The 20,577-nt window shown below is 39.9% G+C and overlaps 1 protein-coding gene and 1 non-coding gene across 2 annotated transcripts in view; one reads left to right on the forward strand and one right to left on the reverse strand.

Moving 5' to 3' along the window:
- Positions 1-6,638: 6,638 nt before the first annotated feature.
- Positions 6,639-6,745, reverse strand: LOC133053198 (U6 spliceosomal RNA). Its single transcript, XR_009692133.1, has one exon. It is a non-coding gene; the product is annotated as a U6 spliceosomal RNA (small nuclear RNA).
- A 4,293-nt stretch (positions 6,746-11,038) lies between these two features.
- The window catches only part of LOC133052177 (synaptonemal complex protein 3-like), a 39,234-nt gene continuing 29,695 nt past the window's right edge, over positions 11,039-20,577 (forward strand). Inside the window, exons 1-4 of the mRNA XM_061136943.1 lie at positions 11,039-11,151; positions 12,020-12,119; positions 13,613-13,711; positions 16,921-17,025. Of these exons, the coding sequence (XP_060992926.1) occupies positions 11,039-11,151; positions 12,020-12,119; positions 13,613-13,711; positions 16,921-17,025 (417 nt within the window). The remainder of the gene's footprint in view (positions 11,152-12,019; positions 12,120-13,612; positions 13,712-16,920; positions 17,026-20,577) is intronic.

Raw genomic sequence — 20,577 nt, forward strand, 5'->3', positions numbered from 1 at the left:
TTGTGGGAGTTCATGTTGTGCTGGCTTACAGTAGGTCACAGAGCACATGGGAGGGGAGGAAATTGAGGCAACAAGCATACACAAGTCTTGATAGACCTTTGACTGCTAAGAGGAGAGTGGGGGTGGGATGGGTTGATTGAAAATAGAGCCAAGAGATTCTCCTTTGAGTTGAAGGAGATTTGAATACGTGCAAAGGTTAGTGGGAGTGGTGGGAAAGAGAAAGAGAGGCTCGAGATAGAGGATGGAGAGACACCGTGGACAAGAGTGGATCCTGCAAGGTTCCTGGAAGACAGGAGGCCATGTGCCCTAGAACAGAGGGGTGAGGCCCTCTCTCCTCAGACAGGGGGACAGTTTGGGACAGGTGCGGGTGGCCTGTAGGTTTGAGGGCAATAGGTGCCTGGGTTTCCATCTGAACCATTTTTTCTCAGAAAAATAGGGAAAGAGTGAGTTGCTGAGCATGGCAGGGGAGTTGTGAGGGGAAGGAGCAGGATTAAAGGTGGAGCAGAGTGGAAAACGTCGAAAATGGCAAGTGGAGAAAGTGGGTTGACCAGATGCAAATGGGATAAGTGGGGAGGAATTTGTGGGCTTGGTTGAGGCTGTCAGTCATCAATCCAAGGTGCTAATTCTTGGCCATCTTAGGTAATTTTCTCCACCGTGGCAGGGGCCAGCAAAAGGAAAGAGAGCTGGCTTTTCAGAAAAATAGGACTTCACCCAACAAAGACAGGGGCATCCCAGGAGGTTCTAGGGAAGGAATTGACTGAGATACTGGGCCTTCACTCATGCGAAGCTAGGAGGATTCGTGGACATAGGAAAGAAAAAGTGCCAGTGGAGTGGGTGTTCTGATGAGGCTGGTAAATGGATGCGGTGGGAGAACTCGAAGGATAGGAGACAGTGGTTCAAGTGCACGATATAAGAAGGGCAGATTTTTAAGACAGAGCAACTTTGGGTGAGGCCCTCGAAGTTGATGTAGTTTAAACAGAGTGCAGGAGCAGGTCATTTTAGATGAGGACATTTAAGGAACCAAGACACCAGAGAATATGCACGGAAATTGGGGTAAGAACAAGTTCCAAAGTGCTGAGTGAGTGAACACAGGTGACTGACGGACGGACAGATGGGAAGGCTGATTCAGAGGTCTTCTTTGAAGATTAACTTTGCAAGTTATGAGTTTGATTGTTATATTGAACACTTGTTAAAGTATTGGTTAGCTGTGTATCATCTTGTCACTTGTTAGGACCTTTCAGCATCATCCAGATGTTAGTTCTCCCTGAGATAACTTACAGATTTAATGCAATCCCATACAAATGCCAACAAGTTCTTCCCTCCCCTCCCAGAGATATCAAGATGATAGAATAGAAAAAAAAGCAAGAAAACTTCAAAAACAACCAAAGGGAAGAGCTTTACATGAGAACTGGCCAACTAGATATTACAGGATAGTCCAAAGGCTCTATAATTAAAACAGTGTGGTCTTGGACCACAAGTAGACAGACTGTCGAATGGAACATAATAGAAAGTACAGACTAGACCAAATAACATGCAGAAATTTATGGTATGAATAAGGTGGTATTTCAATCAGTGTGGGCAAAGATGAATAGTTTTCTTTATGATATGATTTTGAGGAAATTATATACTATTTGAATAATGAATATGTCAATTTTGAATGTCTACATAAAGGGAAATAAAGCAGTTGGATCTCTACATAATGTCAGCAGAAAACACCAGTTTCCACAGGAACACTGATTCAAAAATGAAAAATAAACCTTAAAAACATAAAAAAATAAAGGAGGAAGATTTTATGACTCCAGAGTAAAGATAAAGTTCTTTTAATAGGCACAGGAAAACACACATATAAAGACTAATATCCCAACATACCAGCAACTTCTATGAATTTATAACTAAACCTTCTACCAAAGGGAAAACTTGAAAAAACTCCCCCAGTGACACTTTTCATGGAGAATAATTTGAAATGACCAAACAGCATAAAAATGGAGCTCAACCTTATGAGTGACTGGAGATACGCAAAAGAGTAATTCTCCCCGATGTAATTTTATACCCACTAGGTCGGATACGACTGAAGTGACTTAGCAGCAGCAGCAGCAGCAGAGTGGCAACAGGCAAGAAACCCGATTCCAGCAAGTATTTGGTGAGGATAGGAAACAATGGGACTCAACCCGCTGGTGGAGGCAAAAGATGGAGACAGTTTCCCTGCACTCAGTGAGCCTATGACCTAGCCATCCCACTCCCTTAAACACTGAAATGCGTATTGCACATGGGCTAGACATCAGAACACTGCTTGCATCGGTGCTCTGAAGGGCTCTCAAGTGGAAAGCATGCAGATGTCCAGGGACAAGAAGAAAAATGGAGGGACAGAGGGAGGCGTGGCTCCACAAGGGTACATGACAGGGCAGGGAAAGAGAAAGCCCGGTGGAGACAGGTCACACTGTAGATACTGGTTGATACTGCCACAATGTCGAGTGATGCAAAGAGGAAGTGGCAGAAGACCACAGAGAACCTGATACAATTGACGGTGATTTGCAGACAACATAAGTAAGCAAGGCTATTTAAGGATTAGGTAACAGTGTCTTTAAAAAAAAAAAAAAAAAAAGAAAGAAAGGAAAATCCAAACCTGAAAATGGAGGGTTGTGGTTTATACAAGACACCCTGGAGGATGGCTCTTCATCTGCAAGCGGAAGGGAGTGAGTGGAACGGAAATCAGGAGGAGAGTGACTAGGGGTTGGTAAATGCTCCTTCATCAGGCAGGCGGAGGCTGGAGCACCTGTTCCTCACTCCCCTGGCCTTCTGTGATTTCCCAGGAAAACGGCCCGCAAGGGCAGTGTCCTCTGCAGACAGAACATGGAGAGCCGCAGCGTGGGTCCCCAGCCTGAGCACCCCGCCCTGGAGGGCTGTTCTGTAAGGGGCGGGGTGAGGCCCAGGCCCCGCCTCCCGCATGCGCACTGTGCCAGCCAATCGGCGCTGCTCCCTCTCAGGAGAGGCCGGTTGCTTCCGCGCTGTCCCGAGGTCCTGAGAGGAGCGTCGCGTGTGCGGTGTGAGGTTCGCAGTTTGGAGATTGTGGTGAGGAGCTCCCCTGTGTGGATAAAGGATGGAGGGAGGGAGGGACAGGCAGAGGGATCCAAGAGGGGAACAGAGGGACCCTCAGGGAGGCCGGCGGCACCACATGACCGTGAGCAGGGCTGGGGGAGGGGCGGCGCCATCTTCTCAGACTTGAAGGAATCAGAGTGTGGGGCTGTGGCAGCCAAGCTGGCCTCTGAGGCGATGTCCCCAAGGCTTCCCCTCGGTCTCCAGCCGGGCAGAAGGAGGACCCCAAGGGCTGGGCCAGCAGGCGGGGTTTGGGGAGAGCTGTCGGTCCCCACAACCCAGGAGAGTCTCAGAGGGTGGGCAGGCATCATCCACCCAGGTCTGTCCTTCCTGCCCGGCCACCGGGCGGGATGAGCCAGTGCCCTGAGGTCATCATGGGGTCCAGAAGGTGTGTTGGGAAGGCCCCCTACCCGACTGTGCCTGGACAGGTGCTGAACGGTTTATTCCCCACCCCTATGGAGGTATACTCAGCTTCGTCCTACATGTTGTTGGGCCTCCCCGCCGGGCACAGGATCCCTGGGGACACGAGGCACAGGGGTCAGCCTCTGTCCCCACGTGGGGTCCTGACACTCTGTCCCCAGAGGGTCGTGACACTGAGATGTCCGTGGGCAGCACGGGGCTGGGAGGGGCAGTGCAGCGGCCTGTCCTCCATCGCATTGCTGGGGGGAAGGGGTCACGATCACTACGTGGTTCAACAGCTCCTGGTCCAACAGGAGACAGGAGAATGTACACACCCTGTTCTGGCATCGCTCGTTGATCCTGGGGCCATCTGTGTCTTTACGTTTGTGCTTGCAGGGTGCAGGTGTATTGTCTGTACCTTGGAAGACACGAGTGGATGGAGACGCGTGGGAGGAAGCGTCTCAGGAGGGCTGAGGATGCCCTGATGGAGGCTCAGGCTATGGCAGCCTGTGACTCTGGGAGTCAGGAGAGAAGAGAGTTGAGTGAGCCAGAGAATTTTTGCCAAGGTATGGTCTGTCCAAAATCTTTGCAGATCACAGCGCATGGGCAAGGGCGGGGGTATGGGGTCGGGCAGTAACCCTGTCCCTTGGGTCACTGCTTCCCAGTCCTCCACATAGTAAGCAGGGAAAGCCATGTGTGTGCCAAGCTGTGTCATGTACCGAAGGCTGCCCAGTTCAGCCTCATATCCCAGATGGACTGCCCTGTAAGCTTCCTAGCAGCTCTCCTTCATAACTGCTTGCACGTCCTTCTTTCCAAATCATTTCCTGGGGTGCTACATGTTTTTTTTTTTTTTCTTTTTTTCCCCTAATTGTAAACCCTGAAAGGCTTGTAATTCTGTCTCCAAAAAGTGGTCCTGGTCCCTGACCTAACTTCATCTGACCTGTGCATACATGATTCCTCGAGATGTCTGCTATAAGAAGCTTTTGGTGATGCAAATCCTGGAACCTTACACAGTGAGGCTGTTTCTTCGGGAAACTTGACCAAAATGTCATACATCAGTTATAAAGGTTTTCCATTTTTATTTCTGTGCAGAAAACAGCTCAGTGATTGAAACCCTCGGAGGGAAACAGCCCTCTGCAGAAACATTTCAGGAAGATTTGCGGTAATGTTTTCTTTTTTTTTAACTTGATGCATTTTATTTATTTTATTTGCAGCAGGATAGGTAAATTTTTTTTTCATTTTATTAGTTGGAGGCTAATTACTTTACAATATTGTAGTGGGTTTTGTCATACATTGACATGAATCAGCCATGGAGTTACATGTATTCCCCATCCCGATCCCCCTTCCCACCTCCCTCTCCACCCGATTCCTCTGGGTCTTCCCAGTGCACCAGGCCCGAGCACTTGTCTCATGCATCCCACCTGGGCTGGTGGTCTGTTTCACTATAGATAATATACATGCTCTTCTCTCGAAACATCCCACCCTCACCTTCTCCCACAGAGACCAAATGTCTGTTCTGTACATCTGTGTCTCTTTTTCTGTTTTGCATATAGGGTTATCATTACCATCTTTCTAAATTCCATATATATGTGTTAGTATGCTGTAATGTTCTTTATCTTTCTGGCTTACTTCACTCTGTATAATGGGCTCCAGTTTCATCCATCTCATTAGAACTGATTCAAACGAATTCTTTCTAACGGCTGAGTAATATTCCATTGTGTATATGTGCCACAGCTTCCTTATCCATTCGTCTGCTGATGGGCATCTAGGTTGCTTCCATGTCCTGGCTATTATAAACAATGCTGCGATGAACATTGGGGTGCACGTGTCTCTTTCAGATCTGGTTTCCTCAGTGTGTATGCCCAGAAGTGGGATTGCTGGGTCATATGGCAGTTCTTTTTTTTTTTTTTTTTTTTTATTATTATTTTTTTTTTTTCCCAGTGGGTTTTGTCATACATTGATATGAATCAGCCATGGATTTACATGTATTCCCAATCCCGATCCCCCCTCCCACCTCCCTCTCCACCCGATTCCTCTGGGTCTTCCCAGTGCACCAGGCCGGAGCACTTGTCTCGTGCATCCCACCTGGGCTGGTGATCTGTTTCACCATAGATAGTATACATGCTGTTCTTTTGGAATATCCCACCCTCACATTCTCCCACAAAGTTCAAAAGTCTGTTCTGTATTTCTGTGTCTCTTTTTCTGTTCTGCATATAGGGTTATTGTTATCACCTTTCTAAATTCCATATACATGTGTCAGTATGCTGTAATGTTCTTTATCTTTCTGGCTTACTTCACTCTGTATAATGGGCTCCAGCTTCATCCATCTCATTAGGACTGGTTCAAATGAATTCTTTTTCATGGCTGAGTAATATTCCATGGTGTATATGTACCACAGCTTCCTTATCCATTCATCTGCTGATGGGCATCTAGGTTGCTTCCATGTCCTGGCTATTATAAACAGTGCTGCGATGAACATTGGGGTGCACGTATCTCTTTCAGATCTGGTTTCCTCAGTGTGTATGCCCAGAAGTGGGATTGCTGGGTCATATGGCAGTTCTATTTCCAGTTTTTTAAGAAATCTCCACACTGTTTTCCATAGCGGCTGTACTAGTTTGCATTCCCACCAACAGTGTAAGAGGGTTCCCTTTTCTCCACACCCTCTCCAGCATTTATTGCTTGTAGACTTTTGGATAGCAGCCATCCTGACTGGTGTGTAATGGTACCTCATTGTGGTTTTGATTTGCATTTCTCTGCTAATGAGTGATGTTGAGCATCTTATCATGTGTTTGTTAGCCATCTGTATGTCTTCTTTGGAGAAATGTCTGTTTAGTTCTTTGGCCCATTTTTTGATTGGGTCGATTATTTTTCTGGAATTGAGCTTCAGGAGCTGCTTGTATATTTTTGAGATTAATCCTTTGTCTGTTGCTTCATTTGCTATTATTTTCTCCCAATCCGAGGACTGTCTTTTCACCTTGCTTATAGTTTCCTTTGTTGTGCAAAAGCTTTTAAGTTTCATTAGGTCCCATTTGTGTATTTTTGCTTTTATTTCCAATATTCTAGGAGATGAGTCATAGAGGATCCTGCTGTGATTTATGTCGGAGAGTGTTTTGCCTATGTTCTCCTCTAGGAGTTTTATAGTTTCTAAAAATATGGAATGCTTCACGAATTTGCATGTCATCCTTGCGCAGGGGCCATGCTAATCTTCTCTCTATCGTTCCAATTTTAGTATATGTGCTGCCGAAGCGAGCACTGCGGTAATGTTTCATAGCAATTTTTACCTGCTAGTTAAAGTCAGCTTAGCTCATGTAACAAGTATTGTCTGTGAAATCCTTGAGTGGGGGATTTCTTTCATAACAAGTATGGTCTTTTAGGTTATCTTTACTGAATAAATTTTGATGTAACTTCTTCACAGGAATGAAATACAGAAGATGCTGGAAGAATTTAGAGGTATGTTTGAGTGATATTTATAATTAATGAAAATTGTTTTAAACCTTTTATAAATTTAGATGTTAAATCGGTGGATTATAAGACTTCTTAGATACAGGATTTTATGCAAGTATTCAGTGTGATTTGATTTATAGGTTTTGTACATTTTGTGGAAAGTGAAAATGGTACTAACATTGTTGATGAACCAAGAATGATGCTTTTATTTTGTGCATGTGTACCCTGAATGGAACATGTAAGGAAATGGATGAGATAGTTTGTACCTCCTTTGGTGTGCACACCTAAAGGGACATTTCAGTTTTTCAGGTCAGTTTTATTATTTTTTTAAAAATTTATATATTTTAATTGGAGGCTAATTACTTTACAGTATTGTAGAGGATTGTGCAATACATGGACATGTATCAGCCATGGGTGTACATCTGTTACCCATCCTGAATCCCCCCCACCTCCCTCGACATCCCATCCCTCAGGGTCATCTCCGTGCACCAGCCCTGAGCACCCTGTCTCATGCATCCAACCTGGGCTGGTGATCTGTTCCACACTTGATAATATACATGTTTCAATGCTATTCTCTCCGATCATCCCACCCTCGCCTTCTCCCACAGAGCCCAAAAGTCTGTTCTATACATCTGTGCCTCTTTTGCTGTCTTGCGTATAGGGTCATCATTACCATCTTTTAAAATTCCATATATATGTGTTATTACACTATATTGGTCTTTATCTTTTTGTCTTACTTCACTCTGTATAATGGGCTCCAGTTTCATCGACTTCATTAGAATTGATTCAAATGTATTCTTTTTAATGGCTGAGTAATATTCCATTGTGCTGTGTACCACAGCTTTCTTATCCATTTGCCTCCCGATGGACATCTAGCTTGCTTCCATGTCCTGGCTACTATAAACAGTGCTGCGATGAACATCGGGGTACACGTGTCTCTTTCAGTTCTGGTTTCCTCAGTTTGTATGCCCAGCAGTGGGAGTGCTGTGTCATATGGTAGTTCTAGTCCCAGTTTTTTTAAGGAATCTCCCCACTGTTCTCCATAGGGGTTGTACTAGTTTGCATTCCCACCAACAGTGTAAGAGGGTTCCCTTTTCTCCACACCCTCTCCAGCATTTATTGCTTGTAGACTTTAGGAGAGCAGCCATTCTGACTGTCATGAGATGGTACCTCATTGTGGTTTTGATTTGCATTTCTCTGCTAATGAGTGATGTTGAACATCTTTTCATGTGTTTGTTAGCCATCTGTATGTCTTCTTTGGAGAAATGTCTGTTTAGTTCTTTGGCCCATTTTTTGATTGGGTCATTTATTTTTCTGGAATTGAGCTGCAGGAGTTGCTTGTATATTTTTGAGATTAATCCTTTGTTTCTTCATTTGCTATTATTTTCTCCCAATCTGAGGGTTGTCTTTTCACCTTACTTATAGTTTCCTTTGTAGTGCAAAAGCTTTTAAGTTTCATTAGGTCCCATTTGTTTAGTTTTGCTTTTATTTCCAATATTCTGGGAGGTGGGTCATAGAGGATCTTGCTGTGATTTATGTCGGAGAGTGTTTTGCCTATGTTCTCCTCTAGGAGTTTTATAGTTTCTGGTCTTACATTTAGATCTTTAATCCATTTTGAGTTTATTTTTGTGTGTGGTGTTAGAAAGTGTTCTAGTTTCATTCTTTTACAAGTGGTCGACCAGTTTTCCCAGCACCACTTGTTAAAGAGGTTGTCTTTTTTCCGTTGGATGTTGACTTTTGTCAAAGGCTTTCTCTGCATCTATTGAGATAATCATATGATTTTTACCTTTCAATTTGTTGATGTGGTGTATTACCTTGATTCATTTGCAGATATTGAAGAATTCTTGCATCCGTGGAATAAAGCCCACTTGGTCATTATATGTGATGTTTTTAATATATTGTTGGATTCTTTTTGCTAGGATTTTTTAAGGATTTTTGAATCTATGTTCATCAGTGGTATTGGCCTGTAGTTTTCTTTTTTTGTGGCATCTTCGTTTGGTTTTGGTATTAGGGTGATGGGGACCTATAGATGGGGGCCCCTATAGGGCCTGAGTTTGGCAGTTTACCATCTTCTGCAATTTTCTGCAAGAGTTTGTGTAGGATTGGTGTTAGCTCTTCTCTCAATTTTTTGTACAATTCAGCTGTGAAGCTGTCTGGTCCTGGGTTTTTGTTTGCTGGAAGATTTCTGATTACAGTTTCAATTTCAGTGCTTGTGATGGGTCTGTTAAGAGTTTCTGTTTCTTCCCGGTTTAGTTTTGGAAAGTTATACTTTTCTAAGAATTTCTCCATTTCTTCCAAGTTGTCCATTTTATTGGTATACAAGTTGCTGACAGTGTCTTTTATGATCCTTTGTATTTCTGTGCTGTCTGTTCTGATCTCTCCATTTTCATTTCTAATTTTGTTGATTTAATTCCTCTCCCTTTGTTTCTTGTTGAGTCTGGCTAATGGTTTGTCAATTTTATTTATCTTCTCAAAGAACCAGCTTTTGGCTTTGTTGATTTCTGCTATGGTCTCTTTTGTTTCTTTTACATTTATTTTTGCTCTAATTTTTATGATTTCTTTCCATCTAGTAACCCTGGGGTTCTTCATTTCTTCCTTTTCTGGTTGCTTTAGCTGTAGAGTTAGGTTCTTTATTTGACTTTTTCCTTGTTTCTGGAGGTAAGCTTGTATTTCTATGAACCTTGCCGTTTTCAGTGCTTTTACTGAGTCCCATAGGTTTTGGGTTGTTGTGTTTTCATTTTCATTTGTTCCTATGCATATTTTGACTTCTTTTTTGATTTCTTCTGTGATTTGTTCATTATTCAGAAGTGTGTTGTTTTACCTCCATATGTTAGAATTTTTAATAGTGTTTTTCCTGTAGTTGACATCTAATCTTACTGCATCGTGATCAGAAAAGAAGCTTGGTATAGTTTCATTTATTTTTTTTGAATTTCAGGTCAATTTTAAATAGTCTTTATTTAGTTACTACTCATGACTTTCTGATGTTGTTTTCTCTGGTGTAGTAGCAGAAATGAAATCTATTTTCATTATTTAACCATTTATAATCTGTGTTGGAGAAAACTAGAGACAACTCTCCTAGCTAGTGAGAGATGTATAATCAGGTCCCCAAACTCGAAAGTTTTATACTGTTCTGTCAGATACTAGTTACCCTATCTGTGTTAGAGGGCAGCACATTTAGGAAAGCATTTGGGGCCATTTGATAGAGATCACCATCACAGGCAAGTATGCTGTGAATACTTTGCTCTGTTTCACTGGGAGGAGGTGCTTGTTTTGTGAGCTGCCTGGTGATCTGTTTATTGTGTATAGATTCTGGATGTATAAATTATATTTATTATATTGCAGACCCTTCATGATTACCTAAAGATAACTATTGATTGTAGACCCATAAAATCAAACCATGTGATTTCAAAGCTTATCTTGAAGTATTAAAACTTTGTGAAATTTAGCACTTATGAATAAAAGCATTATGTGCAAAGCTATGGTAAAAATATTTCTTAAATGTTCCTCAACTGCTTACTCGAAAACTGGATTTTTATACCCACCGTCTTTGTCTCCTTTAGTGAAATACAGTTAAAAACATCACTCACTAGATTGCTTGAAAAATCAGTTTCTTAACTTGCAATATAATGATTATCCTTTTGAAGGTTATTTTCACGAAGGGTTCTTTTCTGCATTATTTTGCAACACATCCTAATGGTAATCCATCTAAACATGTCCCTTGAACTACAGGAGACTTTACAAACTTACAAAGACTTGACTTTTCACTGTTTTCTGATGAGGAATGAATGGAAAGTTTTCTCTTGAGATTCTTTATACACATTTTGAAACTTGGAAATTGCTTTGATTGTTATCACTTTTCCAGTGTCTCTAAATCTAAAGGTGGTCTGTGGTTAGAAAAATTAGACTTGTTATACTATTACTGGAAAGGTTTTCCAGAAAAAAGTGAGCAAATCTTGCTGTTTGAAATGGTGTCTGTATTACAAATTTTAAGTGTCTTTGTGTATTGCTGAGGCAGCATTTGCCCATATTGATTTGAATGTATCAGAACAAAATAATTTTCCACATTTGACTTTAATGAGTAAATATTTTTTATATAGTTGACATGAAACAGGCTCTTCTTGCAAAGAGAAAAAAGTTTGAGATGAACACAAAAGCTACTATCAAAATCACTAATGAAAAACTTGATAGTGTTTGGAAAACACACCAAGAACAAAGGTAAAGTGGTTTAAGTTTTTGTGCCACAATGGCATTTTGTATAATTTCTTAGTGTCTCATGGTGAATATAACCTAAGGCAAAACATATTTTGCTTGTTTTTTTTTCCTAAGCAGGTAAAGTCTTTAATTTTGTAATCCTACTCCTCAAGAGAATTGAGATATATTTCCTAGAAGAAAATAAAGATGACCTTTTCCCTTCCCCTTTCAAAGAACAATTGAGTTTTCATTCTATGTAATAAAATTATATTCATTTTAGACCTGTCCTAGCTCAGCAGTAAGACTGATGTCTTAAACCATTATTCTTGTGACAGTTAACTGTATTCAGTTATGCAGAAAAAGTTAATCTTATATTGTGAAAAATTTGTACCATTTAACTAAGTTGTGTTTACTGTTCTTTTTTTCAAAATTCATTGTTGTGCCAAAGAGGGGAAATAGTTAAGTGAAATATTCCTGTTTGGTAATCTTCTCTGATAAATAGATAGTATAAGCTGACTGAATCTACTTATCATATTAGGACATACAGGATATTCAGTAAGAAGAAATGAAAAGTAAACTGCTTTTATTAATAGATAAAATGATGTTTCTGGGAAATTCATAGTACAATAAATTGTCACTAGATTTCAAGAAGTAGAGAGCATGTGCAATAGTGTTTGTATTTATTCAGTCAGGAGCAGTACTTTTGGAACTGAGGAGTAAGTTATCCACTTAACCTCTCTGTTTCCCGTGAGAATATTTCAGCTGCTATTGTGCTATTACTGCTTTCTTCTTTTATAGTGTAAATTGTGTCAAATCAATTTTGTTTTAAATACAGTTGATATTTGTTTGTATCTTTGTGGAGTTTGACATTGCTCTTTCTTATGTTTTACAGGCAGAATCTTTATCTCAAATATGCTCAGCAGTTTCAGACTTTGTTTCTGGAGTGGGATTTAGACATGAAGAAAGCCCAGGAACAAGAAGAAAAACTAGCTGTTAGTATCAGCCTTAGCTTTAAAATGAGCTTATTGTATCAAAGTCTCAATTAGCAATCGCTCAGGCAATGATACAGGAGAGAAGGTAGAGCCCCTGAACTCATGGGTGAAGGTGGGTGGGAGATGTAGTGAAGGGAGAATGAGTGTTCTCTTGGGAGTGCCTCTGTTTATTTAGTGAAGTAGTAAGGTCACCGTTTAGGAGTAAGGATGGTGGATAAGTTGTTGCCTTTAGGGGCAGAGAAGAAGCCCTGGAATTGTTTCCTGAGAAGACCAGGGAGATACCATTGCCAAGCAGCAATTACGGGTGCAACTTAAGTTGCTGTCCTAGTGATCATGAATTTAAAGTGAGGCCACTCCACATGGCTGATGCAGAGCAGCTGGAGAGGCGGATTTCCCAGGATTGGGGTTTAGTCATGAAGACTGACAGAGAAGGGGCCAAGGTACATGTGCCATGGCATAGGTGTAATGATCGATGGTGGGATTTAAGCTGAGGAGGAGGAGAGAGGAAGTCAAGAGAGTGGGGGTTGGGGACAATGAACAGTCCTAGCATCAGCGGATGTTATTCCTGATGTAGTGTTGACCTGTATGTAGCAAGAAAGGGAATGAAGTGTAAAACAGGGAGGTAGTGGTTGAATGCTGGGGGAAATGGAAAAAGAGTATATATAGTACAGTGATCAAGGGCCTGGACCCCGGAATGGTAAATGTTTGGGATCCAGTCTTGGTTGACCAGTGCTAGCTGTGAAACCAAGGACAGATTTGTTTATCTGTGTGTCTCAGTTTCCTCATCTATGAAAGGAAACACAGTGAGAGTATGTACCTCATAGAGACTTTTTGAGGAATAAAAAAATGAGATCATATAGAAGAAGTCTCTTAAAGTCATTGGAACCATACCTGACCCGTAGTTCCTGTTTAAGTCTTTGCTCTAATTAATATCATGTAGCCGGGGCAGTTCTTGGGAATGACCGAATCCCATGACTATGGGGTATGACTATATAAGTGAGTGGCTAATGTAAAGAAGAGGGTAAGTTTATTGTTGGAGTTTAGGTCAAAGAACAGAAAGGCCAGCTATTGGAAGGATCGTCTATGTGCATATTGAAGGGGCCAAGAATTAATATATACTTTGAGTATTGTTAAGAAAGAATAGTTCCTCAGCAATTACTGTTAGGAAGGATTACTTTGTAGATTTTGCCTACCCGTGGTAAACACATTATTGGAAGGGTCATTTGTGGATTTTGACCTCAAGAATGACATGTTTTGAAGATTGTTAAGAAAGAATATCTCCTACTCAGTGACTGATAGGGTAGGAATATTATATGGTTTCTGTCTTGTAGTGGTGAACACAGTTACTTCAACTTGGTCATCAAAGTTGTCAAAACAGGAAATGTTAACAAGCATTGAGTTAGAGAGAGTTCCTTTAAAGCTTAATGTATAAACATGCTTTCCAAATATTAAACGTTGCCCACATTTTACCACTTTTTCTTTTATATTTGTAGCGTATGTTTCGAGAGCAACGAAATGTTCTTCAACAAGCTAGACTTCTTCAGAGCCAGAGGCTGAAAAAAATTAAAAATTCATTTGAGCAATTCCTGAAGGTCTGTTGTATTTGGTAACACAGTACATCTTATAAAAACAATATGTATATAAAAGTAGAAGATAGTCTGTGTCTATCCAAACTTATGGGGGAGAAAACATTTAGGTTGTGCCTGCCTTTAACTTGTTAAACATTCTCCATTTTGAATTCATTGGTGTGAATACAGCCTAATTGGTAAATGTGTTTTTAGTTTTAGGATTCCTTTATACTTTTGTGAAAGTGAAAGTGTTAGTCACTCAGTCATGTCTGACTCTTTGCAATCCTGTGGACTGTAGCCTCTGTCCATGGAATTCTCCAAGCAAGAATACTGGAGTCGGTTGCCATTCCCTTCTCCAGGGGATCTTCCTGACCCAGGGATCGAGCCCAGGTCTCCCACATTGCAGGCAGATTCTTTACCATCTGAGCCATCAGGGAAGCCTATAGTTTTGTGGGAATCATTTAAAATGGGGAACTGCAAACTGGGAATTTAATCTAGATGTATATACATGGTGAAGAAAACTGATACTTGATTAACCTTTTTATCATAACTATTTTGTTCAGCAATGAGTATTTAGGCGATCAGCCAAGGACAAATATATACTGGAAATTTAGGAATTTAATAAATCATCTCTAAGTGTCTTTTACCTTTCTCCTATTAACTGTTGCTGCTGCATATAAAGTCAGGCAGTTGTAATTAGTGAAGACCTTTTTTGTTTTCAAATGCATTGTATGAACATTTATGGGGTATTAGCTTTTAGAATATGAGTAACTAATAGTGACTTTATATGCAAATTTACAATCACATGAGAAAGTCAAAGTGTATAACTGAATGAAAAACCCAGAAGAGGACTGCATGTTTGTGGATTGAGAGTGATTTGCTGTGTGATATTTGCACATTAGCAAATTGTCCTCAGTGCCTGTTGTCCCCTTCTTCATATATATATGTGCATACTTATTCAGGACGTGATGGGACCCTGCACATTCCCCTTCTTTTTCAGTGACAGGGGAAGCAGAAGTGTTCTTTTGAATGATCATCTTGTCCAAATACAAGATATTAATGTATCACTCTTTTAAAATTAATTGAGATGGCTTAAGTAAAACAGCTAAAGGCTTTTAAATAGATAATCTTTATTTTTTTCTTTTTTAATTTATTTTTCCCAATTAATTTATTAGTTGGAGGCTAATTACTTTACAATATTGTAGTGGTTTTGCCATACATTGACATGAGTCAGCCATGGATTTACATGTGTTCCCCATCCTGAACCTACCTCCCCATCCCATCCCTTTGGGTCTTCCCAGTGCATAAATAGATAATCTTTAAAGAGCTTTAGAATCATATATGTGCAAAAGTTATCTTGAACATGTTTCTAAGTAGACAAGGTGTGGCTCTAATGTTCCCTGAGAACCATTTACTACTAATTGGTATGAAGATTTGATAAAGTACCAAAAAAGATGCTTCTAAAGGTTATTGCTAAGTGTCAGCATTTATGGTATTAACTTTAGTGTTATCTATGATGACTCCACGTCCCTTGTCCTTCCCACCCAGCAATTACTGGACTCTGCAATTTTTAGCTCTGCAACTGCAATTTCTTTCTTTATAAAAAAATTGAAGTCTGATTGATTTACAATGTTGTGTTTAGTTTTTGGTATACAGCAATTTGATTCGTTATGCATATATATACATACATGTGTATTTTCTACAGTTTGTTGTGATCCACATAATCAAAGGCTTTGGCATAGTCAATAGAGCAGAAGTAGATGTTTTTTTTGGAACTCTCTCGCTTTTTCAATGATCCAGCAGATATTGGCAATTTGATCTCTGGTTCCACTGCCTTTTCTAAATCCAGCTTGAACATCTGTAATTTCACGTTTCACATACTGTTGAAGACTGGCTTGAGTATATATGTATATCATATACATACATATATATTTATATACATATACATATATATAGAGAGATCATATATATAGATTTATGTATCTAAATATATACATACATATATATATATATATAATTTTCCATTGTAGCTTATTATAAGATAGTGAATATGGTTCCCTGTGCTACACAGTAAATCCTGTGTTGTTTGTCTCTTTTATGTATAGTACAGTAGTTTGCACCTATTTCATTTCTTCCTTTGAATTCCACTGCTGCTGCCCTACCTGATTCAGGGGCTCATCATCCCTTGCTTGTTCTATTAAACTCTTGCCTGACTTCTCTCTTCTCCAATCCATCCGTCACACTTCTGTAATATGATCCTCCAAAAAGTATCCCTTCCCTCCTGCAAACCTGTCATAAAAGCTTCCAAGTTTGAAGTTTCACATGTTCAACTTGTCCCCCATAACAAGACCCACCCCCTTCTCTTTGTGATTTCCCACATACATTCTTTGTCTCCTCCCACCTGTACAGATCGGTTGCTTTCTCTGCACTAAGTCACCATTATCTCCTTGCTTTGTGTATGCTCCTCGCCTACAATAGGTTTGATTCCCTCCTTCCTTTACTAATTGACATCTTATTCTGACAACAAAGTCAGAATCAATCCTGTTTGATTGATTTAAATTACATAGCCATGGCTGAATATGCTTCCTGAATTGTTATAGTGTTTTTGTCTTTTATTTTTTAATTTTAAAAATATGTAAAGAAAAACACAGCTGAGCTGGAAACCTCTCCTTAGTTTTTTATCTTTTTTTTTTTTGATAGGATGGAAGGAGGACTACTCTTATTTTTAGATAGGATGCACCTGGTCAATATTTGCTGAATGAATGGTAAAGATTTAGAAATAAATTTGTTTTTCATCATGTAGTGAGGTCATAGTAGAGCTCATTCTATTCCCTCCAATGGAGCTATGTTGCACTCATTATTAGTCAATATACATGCATTGTTACTTATTGTTTAGAAAGCTCATTAGAGGGTTTTTAAATTCTGGTATTTCATTCCGTGGGACCATCGATCTTTTTGTTTTTACTCCCCCTTAACTTCCTTAAGTTATTGTTTTGAGCAAAGGGTAAGGTGATTGTACCACTGTAATAATACAGTTTGACTCAAGTCAGCATTTAGAAGATCTATTAAGTGAGTATTTCAATATCCATGTATTTGTTACAGTATTTTTATTTGGAATAAATAATGAGCATCCTTTGAATATTAAGTATTATTACTTTTGAACTTTAATCATATCCATCTAGAATGTGAGAGAAAACTGGTGCTTTCTCATTGAACTAGACTTTCTTTTTTAGCATATGGAGGAGTTAGAGAAGGATCATGAACATTTTCTGAATGATGAGCAAAGTGAAATTCGACAAGGAATGGCCATGCTGCAAGACAAAATTATCGTTGAAGCTGTAAGTAGTGTGTATTTAATATTGAGAACTACAGAGGGATGTGAGCATTGGGGTATTTTTTTTTAATGAAGTGTATATAACATTACCTAAATAATATGCAGATGTTTAATATTTCTTTCCTTTCCTGAAACAGCTGCAGAATGAACTGCAAATGCTTCAAAAGTTTCTCCTGTCCCTGTTATTCTGAGGGCTTTGGGGAAAGAGCTTGAACCCAAGTTGTATGATACAAATGCAACATCAGCCACACTGAAGCACATTATTTTATTTTATTTTTATTTTTTACTCTATTTGTTCATTTTTTATGAACCACATTATTTTAAAAATTATAGTTGAAGGGGGTACATCTTGTTTATCTTAGCACAGTTTTTCAGTGCAAGACTCCCCTATGTGTTAAAGCCTATATAAAACCTAAACAGTTTGTGACTATAATCAGCAATTCTCAAATTATAATCGTTAAGCTTTCAGCTCTTCTTGCTAGTAACATTAATGTTTTGTACCTAACAGTGTCAAATAAACTTTTAGCAATAAAGGTGGTTTAATTCTAGGTTTGTCATCAGTGTGTTCTATATCAGTCCAAGGAGTATAGAAAGAAAAGGAGCCTGGTGGGCTACCGTTCATGGGGTTGCAAAGAGTCAGACAAGACTGAGTGACTAACACATCCACACCAATTAAGTAACATTTTGATGTCTCTGTGGAAATAACATATTTACAAACCCATGTCTCAGCACGTTGTTCTCCCTTAAGGAAAAAAATTAAAGAGTATAAGATCCATTCTATCTGTGCGCCCCTTTGTATGTACTCATTAGTTTACAGATTCAATTCCAAAGGAAAAAAAATGATTTCAAAGGAAAAATCTACCCCATTGCTTTATAAAAATTATTAAGAGCAACTTACATTTCTTTTTTTAATTAACTGAACTGCTAAAATATCAGTAAGAGAACAGACTTAGCTATTGAAATACATAAATATCAGTGCTGAGACATGGCTTGTGACTACGTCATTTCCACAGAGACATCAAAATGTTACTTTAATTGGTGTGAGAGTGTTAGTCACTCAGTCATGTCCAACTCTTTGCAACCCCATGGATGGTAGCCCCCCAGGCTCCCTTGTCCATGGAATTCTCCAGGCAAGAATACTGGCATGGGTTGCCATGCCCTTCTCCAGGGTATCTTCCCGACCCAGGGATCAAACCCAGGTCTCCAGCATTGCAGGCAGATTTTTACCATTTGAGCTGGTTCATTATTAAATGACACGTGGCCTTAGCATTGATCAAAAGTGTTCCATTAATATATGCATGTATGCCAATTTGCTTCAGTCTCATTTGACTCTTTGTGACCCTATGGACTGTAGCCCACCAGGCTCCTCTGTCCATGGGTTTCTCCAGGCAAGAATACTGGAGTGGGTTGCCATGCCCTCCTCCAGCGGATCTTCCCAACTCAGGGATCAAACCCGTGTCCCTTGTGTGTCCTGCATTGGCAGGCAGTTTCTTTACCACTAGTGCCACCTGGGAAGCCCTCATCAATATATACATACACTTAATTACTTACAGTTAAAATATTTCATGTCTGTCTTTAAATATAAATTGCCTACAGTGCTTTGTTTTCAAGTTTCACATTCATTGACTATGTGGAAAGTTGATTTTTATTCAGCTAAAAACTTGGATAATTAATTCCTGTGCCTTTCCTTTTGTTTTGGGCATTTTTTTACACATAATAGCACAACACTCTCTTCATTTGGACACATGTTATTTAATAAACATGGCGTTGTTTCAGAATATATTGAAAGAAGTCAGTTAAACATCTTTTTCCAAGTTACTCAAATTGCTTTCTTGACCCATTCAAAACAATATATTCCTATTTGGAGGGGAGGAGTGACTCTCTCCTGTTTTTCTGTGTGTTTTTCCCTTTAATTCTGGCCCTATATACCAGCTTCCTCTTTAAGATTTTCCAAGATTTTTTAAAAACAAGCCCATACAGATTCTCCTTTTCTGACTTGAATGACATATGTCCCATGGACTGTAGCCTGCCAGTCTCCTTCTGTCCATGGGATTTCCCAGGCAAGAATACTGGAGTGGGTTACCATTTCCTTCTCCAAGAGATCTTCCCAACCCAGGGATTGAACCCAGGTCTCCTGCATTAGCAGGTGGCTTCTTTACCACTGAGCTACCTGGGAAGCCACCTTTGGTGACCATTTTTCTTTTTCCGTCAGCACTTTTCTTTCATGTCACTTGTGCCTTAGCTGGTATTTTATTTTTCACAAGAGGGAAAGTTTCGTGTCCACTGTTCTGTGACAATGAGATTTTAACTCAGAATATCAGGATAAGTGGCCCTAAAGCAAATGTAATGTTCTTTATCTTTCTGGCTTACTTCACTCTGTATAATGGGCTCCAGTTTCATCCATCTCATTAGAACTGGTTCAAATGAATTCTTTTTAACGGCTGAGTAATATTCCATGGTGTATATGTACCACAGCTTCCTTATCCATTCATCTGCTGATGGGCATCTAGGCTAACACATATATATGGAATTTAGAAAGTTGGTAATGACAACCCTATATGCAAAACAGAAAAAGAGACACAGAAGTACAGAACAGACTTTTGAACTCTGTGGGAGAAGGTGAGGGTGGGATGTTGTGAAAGAACAGCATGTATATTATCTATGGTGAAACAGGTCACCAGCCCAGGTGGGATGCATGAGACAAGTGCTCGAGCCTGGTGCACTGGGAAGACCCAGAGGAATCGGGTGGAGAGGGAGGTGGGAGGGGGGATCGGGATGGGGAATACGTGTAAAACTATTGCTGATTCATGTCAATGTATGACAAAACCCACTGAAAAAAAAAAAAAGCAAATGTAAAGACTCATTTCCCCCGCCTCTGAACTGGCAAGACCAATTTCTTTTACTAAATACAAATTTCAGAAAAACCACAGTTTGAGTTTCTAAATCCTAGTTGGTAGACATATATTTTCTTTTGTTTCATAGTAACTAAACACTTGCTTTGCAAACATCAAGGAAATCCTTTCTTCTCATATCCTTTGACTGGACAATTGCAGTGCTCTAAGGCATGCGCTTAGGTAGTATCACGACTTAATGTTTCGATTTATAGTGTTTAAAGTAAGTGTCACCTTTTGTTGCAATCAAAGTAAGCAAGGCAGATATCCTCATGTCCTGGATTTTTATCTAACCCTGCAGCAACAAAACCCCAAATGTCTAATAAGGATTTCTCTTCTGACACAGAGATTGCTAAAATTTTGAATCCTCAGGATTGACACTGAGTTTTGGAGCTGTATTTCTGATTACATGTCCAGACTGCTGCACTCTCATTCTGATCATACGTCTGAGCCCAAATGTTGATGATTACAATGGAGGCTTCTTGTCGTCTCCTTCAGCTACTACTCAGTCACTAAGCACCTGATCAGGTGCTTGATGACATGATGTCTAGAAAACATTACAATGAAGGTGTCTTGAAATTTACAGACACAAAACACTAAATGTGGCATCATACAAATGATGCAATGACCTTTGCAAACAAAAACAAAATATAAAAGGTTTCATG

Source organism: Dama dama, chromosome X (genome assembly GCF_033118175.1).
Source record: "Dama dama isolate Ldn47 chromosome X, ASM3311817v1, whole genome shotgun sequence".
Lineage (NCBI taxonomy): Eukaryota > Metazoa > Chordata > Mammalia > Artiodactyla > Cervidae > Dama > Dama dama.